General features: G+C 62.5%; 1 protein-coding gene across 1 annotated transcript; it reads left to right on the top strand.

Moving 5' to 3' along the window:
* The first annotated feature begins 237 nt into the window (after positions 1 to 237).
* BDZ90DRAFT_244782 (hypothetical protein) lies at positions 238 to 6007 on the top strand. Its single transcript, XM_025507472.1, has 3 exons — positions 238 to 435; positions 512 to 5559; positions 5636 to 6007. The coding sequence occupies exons 1-3, from the start codon at positions 294 to 296 to the stop codon at positions 5903 to 5905; spliced, it is 5460 nt and encodes a 1819-aa protein (XP_025359120.1). The 5' UTR covers positions 238 to 293; the 3' UTR covers positions 5906 to 6007.
* Positions 6008 to 6012: the final 5 nt, after the last annotated feature.

Below are 6012 nucleotides of genomic sequence, written 5' to 3' on the forward strand. Positions count from 1 at the left end.
TATGTGGTGTCGAATTGTGTGGTGTGGAAGCAAACCAAAGCAAAGAGCTGCGCCCCGCCGACGACGTGTGTTCCTCCTCGTCTCTCCGACGTCTGACCGCCCGTCTGTCCCTGATTCCGTGTCGGAGTTTGAACATCTCACGGCCCGTGCAGGCAGGGCGGGCAGCCGTGCAGTCGTGCAGTCGAGTGGCGAGCGGCGAGCGGCGAGCAGCGAGCGACTCCAACACTTTACTCAGCTCCTCCTCCTCGCCCTCCTCTCTCTACCTCATAGACGATCGCGTAGAGTTGGCAGCGATGGACGAAGCAGCCCGTCGCGCCCTCATAGAGCAGGGCAGCGAGGATGCCGTGACTGTCAATCAGCGGGCACTCGTTGATAAGCTGTTGGCGAGATATGCTTCCGAGTTTACCGTCTTTCGAGAGTTGATACAGAATGCTGGTGAGCACGGACGAGACTGGACACTGTCGTAGCGTATATGCAGGCTAAACTATCCCCCCTGCGCGTGCGCGGTCAGACGACGCAAATGCATCGTGCTGCCAACTCAAGCTCGAGTCGGTCGGCTACTCACCCTCGTCGCCATCGCCCACGCCGCTCCCCAACCTTCGCGCTCCCCTCTCCAAATGGATCTGGCGAAACGATGGCTGGCCATTCCGCGACCAAGACTGGGCTCGCCTACGACGTATCGCTGAGGGAAACCCAGACCCAGACCGCATCGGTGCATTCGGCGTGGGCTTCTACTCCCTCTTCTCCATCTGCGACGAGCCAGTCGTAGCGAGTGGGGACGAGTTAATGGGCTTCTTCTGGAAGAACGGAGGGGATTCCCTCTTCACGCGCAGGGCAAAGAACCCGGGGAGCGATGAGGAGAAGGCACCGAGTGGCAATGGGTGGACGAGCTTCTTCATGACGCTGAGAGAACCAGCACCTCTACCGGACTCGGTACTCTCCCTCGCACGCTTCTTGGCCACATCACTCACTTTTACGTCAAAAGTCCGCACCGTCGAGCTCTGGTTGGATGGTGTACGGCTTTGTCGCGTCGCCAAGTCGTTGGAGAGCACGCCGAGGCCCATGGTCATGCCTGCGCACCTGAACGCCTACTCCCCCGAGAAAATGATGCGCGTCGAACGGCTAGAGGGGCAAGCGATGCAGATCGACGTCGAGGCATTGGCGCTCGTGTGGGAAGGAGAGAGGGAGAGGATACGCGCAGAGAAGGAACAAGCGGCAAGACCAAGCTTGACGGCTGCACTCACTAAAAGTGGCGGCCTTTCCAGCATGCTACAGAGCGCTTTCGGCCGGAGCAGCAAGGCCAGCGCATCTACACCCGCCAAGAGTCCCGCGTCCACGGGTCCGTCTGCCGCCGAGGATCACGCAGCTCTCACCGCCCGCCTCCTCACATCTCACTCGGCCACCGCCCACTTACAAATCGCCACGGCGCACCTCGCCGTATCAGTAGACAACGCCTTCAAGCGGGAAATCGAGCGATCCACCAAGAAGCCCCCTCCCGTGCGCACCGCATTCCACATCGTCTTTGCCAACCAGCAAGACTACGCTGCCTCTCAAGCCGCGCTCGCGCATAGCGGAGAGGACGTCGTGGGCCCCGCCCTGCTCTTCGAGGGCGTCATGCCCAAGCTGGACAGGATGGGACACGTCTTCATCGGGTTCAGGACGCATCAGACTACAGGATTTGCAGGGCACGTAGCGGCGCGCTTCCTCCCCACCGTAGAGCGGGAGAGCATAGATTTCGTAGACCGCTATTGCGCGCGTTGGAACATGGAGCTTCTAGCCGTGGGCGGCTACGTGTGTCGCGCCGTGTACGAGGGAGAGATGGAAGCGCTGCGCAAGGCGTGGGTGGGCGGGCGCGGCGGGGAAGACGACGCGCAAAATCAGGCGCTGTTGGCGCGTGCTCTGCACACCATGCGCTTCTTCACCATGCGCGACTCCTCGCCTTCACAGCGGGTCAGCAGCACGTTTCTCTCCACCTTTTTCTCCTCGTCGCGCCAAGCACTTCTCACCCTCGCCTCGACGCAAGGAATCAAGACCTCCTCGCAGGTGCGGCTGCCCAACGCCGTGCTACTCGAGTTCGTCAAGAAGCTGGCCATCGTCCCGCCAGGCCATATAGAGGAGGCGAGCGACTTCTTTGATCAAGTGAGAGCGCGCGGCCTCGTCAAGGACGTGACGCTCGAAGACGTCTTTGGCGAGCTGGCGTCGCGTGCCCTCAGCGTGGAGGAGATGGTCGCGTGTCTCCGCTGGTGGATCAACGTCAGCGCCCATCCCGGATACGATGCAAGATTGCGCGCCCGTCTGATAGATTCGGCCGTCCTCACCACGTCGAGCGGTTCCGTCCAGCCCCTCGCGGGCGTAAAGCACTTCCTCAACCCGCAGCGCGTCCCGTCGGATGTCCCCCTGCCCGTCTCCTGCCTCGCCTACGAAGTCTCCAAATCCTTCTCCGGCTCGGAGCTGACAGGAGTGTACGGCTGGACCGAACTGTCCCTCCCGGCGTGGCTGGCCCATCTCGCCACCATCAGCTCGACCGAAGCGTGCAAGGCGGAGGAGAATGTGCAACTCAGCCCTACCTTTGCCGAACGAGTGCTAGGCATAGTCTCCCGCTCGTGGGGCAATCTCTCTGCCTCACAACAGGGCGAGGCCACTACCATCCTCCAGGGCCTCTCCTGCGTCCCCACGCGCAAGGGAATGCTACCTCCGCAGCAAGCATACTTTAGCTCCGTCTCCCTCTTCGAAGATCTCGCCATTGTCGCCCTCCCCACGACACCTGCCATTCGCGGGAACCTCGAGAAGCTCCTCGTAGCGCTAGGCGTGCGCCGCCATGTAGATCTACAACTCATCTTCACGCGTCTGGTCGGCGGAGGGGATTGGAGTCATGTGGACCTCCTGACATACCTCGCCGCCAATCGCGAGAGTCTCAGTACAGTCGAGGTGGATCGACTAAGGAAGACGCCCATCTGGCCACGCGAGGGGGAGGCAACTCTGCCAGCCAAGGAAGGTGCAGCCAATGCCAAGCCCAAGGTAGTGCGTCATCGCGCCGCCCAGCTGTACGAACCGCTCGAGCCTCTACGCGCGCTCGGCCTGCCCTTGCTGGACTGGACCGGCTCGACGACGAAGCCCTGGCGGAGCGGGAGTGACGAGGCCAAATTCGCCTTCGACCTCGGGCTGCGTCGCCATCCGCCCCTCGAGGAGATTCTAGCCCTCGCCGCGCGCAACGATGAGGTGGGGGCAAAGGCACTCGCCTACTTCTTTGAGAGAGGCCACTATCGCGACTCGTACAGCCTTGCCAAGGGCAGGGATCACGCATTTGTCCCCTGCGAGGTCGGCGGGGAGACCCGTAAGATGAAGTCGACGGACGTGTTCACCAATCGCGAGGCGGGTTTGATGGGATTCGCCGTCGTGGCCAGCAGCCTCTCCCCTCAGGATGTGGCGAAGCTACAGCTCCGCGCGGATCCGCCTTCGGAGCTCCTCGTCTCGCGCCTGGTCAACGACCCGCCACGCAGCGTCGAGCAGGCACGCAGCGTCTTTGAGTATCTCGCGAGCGTGTCCTCCCACTTCACCAGCCACGACATCAGCGTGCTTAGACAGGCGGCCTTCGTCCCCGTCCTCCCCAGCACGACGCCCTCCTCCGCAGGCAAAGAGCAGGCGCTGTCGCCGGCGCCGCGCCTCGTAGCTCCCACGTCCTGCTACTTTGGCGGAAATGACACCGTCGAGGCATTCCGATCCGTCTTCCTGTACGTCCCTCCGTCGCTTGGAGCGAAGGCCAACGCCTTCCTTCGCCTGGTCGGGGTGAGCGACGAGCCCAGCATCGAGGAGGTGGCCACCCGCCTCGTGAGCGATCCGGCCCGCTTCTATGCGCTGAGCGGATCGACGGAGGCGTACTTGGGGCTGTTGAGGCAGGTGGCGACGAATTGGGGTAGGATCAGGGGACCCTTAAGGGCGAAGATGAAGGCAAGCGCTTTCCTGCTCGGCTCGAAGCGCGTCCAGAACGGAGCCAGCAACGGTGGCGGCGGCGGCGGCGGGGCTACGAAGAATCTGCTCGAGAAGGAGGACGAGGAGGATGCGGACGACTCGGGCATGCTGGTCCACTCCCTCCGACGACCAGCGGAGATAGTGATAGTGGACGACGCCAACGCTGGCATGATCTTCGGTTCTTCCCTCTTCTTTGCGCCGCACGAGGATTTGCTCGAGCAGGGACTCTACGCTCAGTTGGGCTCGCCGCGCCTTTCTCAGCTCATCGAGGAGAAGTACCAGACTGCCGGCGCGATACAAGCGGATACGAAGCGGGCTTTAGAGGTGAAAGCGCTCGTGCTGGAGCGTACGCCGTTGTTCCTCTTCGAGTGCAGGCAGAGCGGGAATCGAGGGGAGATCCGGCGCGACGCAGAGTGGCTGAAGGGGGCTTTGGACGTCGTGGAAGTCGGAGGTGAGGGGTTGCGCCTTTCCCGGACTCTTCGCTTCCTCGGGGCCATGGAGACGGACGTGCAACGCTGCTCCGCCATGGCTCGTAGCGAGGGGCGTCGTCTCACGCTCTACGTCGCGAGCAACATGCATCTCGATTGGTTCGAGGTGGCCTCCTCGCTCAACAAGTTCCTCCTCTCTCGACAACGCCTACAGGAAGTGCTCCTCTTCATGACCCTCCTCTCTACCTCGCTGCGCGACCTTAAACGTCGCGGATTCCACGTCGATAAGATCTTGCAGCAGAGAAAGGCGGAACGCGCGGAGAAGGAGAGGGAGAGGATGGAGGAGCAGCGTCGTGCGCAGATGGAGGCGCTCAGTCGTCCTAGTGAGAAGGAGGTTGAAGAGTGGAAGAAGCAGGTGTTGCAGATGTTCCCCGATGCGGAGCCAGGCGCTGTGGAGGAGGCGTTGCGCAGGCACAAGGGGTTGGAAGGGGCGACCAACGATATGCTCACGAGGGGGTACGTGAAAAAGGCGAAGCCAGGCGCGGGCGCCAACGCGGGGGCCGTAGAGAAGTACGGAAACGGTGGCAGCGGCGGCAGCGGCGAAGCGCTCGGAGGCGAAGGCAACTCGCCGGTGCTGGGTGGTCGCGAGCCTACGATGCCTGGCGGCTTCTTCTCTGGCTTCAGACAACGCTTCACGCGCAACGCGAGCGGCCCCTCCTCCCTCGCATCCGGCACATCTTCGCTCATTCGTGGACCTCAAGGCCACGGCGGCGGCGTCGTGCCCACAGACCTCGACGCGGGGCCGAGCAGCGGTAGCGCCTCCAATCCTGCAACGCAAGCAGAACAGCCCTCCTCACTCTCCTCGATCCGCCGCAACGTCCTCGGCGCCGTATCCGCCTCACGACCGGACTCGTCCACGTCCATGCACTCCGAGCAGCGCCACGGCGTCAAAGAGGCAGAGAGCAGCTACTGTGATCCCACATCGGGCGTGGCGGCCGACCTGGCGCTTGCGGGCGAAGTGGCGGGGATGCGCGTCTTCCTGAGTCCGGAGCTCGATCCGGCCAAGGCCTTGCATGAGAATCGCGCGAAGCTGGACGAGCTGATCAGACTTGTGTACCGGCCCGTGGGTGCCATCTACGGTCTAGATCCCTCGAGTCTGCAGGTGCGTAGTACGCGAGTGAGCCCGGCGTGTGCAACGACAGTAACTGACTTCTTTTCTCTCTCACGCTCGCCGCCAGGCATTCATCGACACGCGTGGCCCCACAATCGCCTTCAACCGGGGCGGCACCATCTGGCTCAACTATCGCTTCGCCGCCGCCTGGTTCTGGGACGAGGCTGGCAAGCTCCAAGTCAAGGACGCTCTCATCTCCACCTTCTTCACCATGGCACACGAGCTCGCACACAACAAGGTCACGGAGCATGGGAGCGCGCACGAGTTTTGGTCGTCAGCCCTCGCCGAGCACTTCTTCTTGGCGTTGGCCAAGTATGTTGAGGGTGTAGAGGGGTAGTGGCGCGAGGAGCGTTTACATTTTGTTCACTGGGTGAGAGGAGCGTGCTAATACAGAGGCGTATCGTTTCGAGCGTAAAGCTTCTGGGCTGGGTGGTAGTTGTCTAC

This window comes from Jaminaea rosea (genome assembly GCF_003144245.1).
Source record: "Jaminaea rosea strain MCA 5214 unplaced genomic scaffold BDZ90scaffold_20, whole genome shotgun sequence".
NCBI classification, from domain to species: Eukaryota; Fungi; Basidiomycota; class Exobasidiomycetes; order Microstromatales; genus Jaminaea; species Jaminaea rosea.

Coding starts and splice junctions, on each gene's coding strand:
- BDZ90DRAFT_244782 (XM_025507472.1), top strand. CDS start 294: ATGGACGAAGCAGCCCGTCGCGCCCTCATAGAGCAGGGCAGCGAGGAT. Junction 436..511: donor AGAGTTGATACAGAATGCTG/GTGAGCACGGAC, acceptor GTGCGCGGTCAG/ACGACGCAAATGCATCGTGC. Junction 5,560..5,635: donor TAGATCCCTCGAGTCTGCAG/GTGCGTAGTACG, acceptor GCTCGCCGCCAG/GCATTCATCGACACGCGTGG.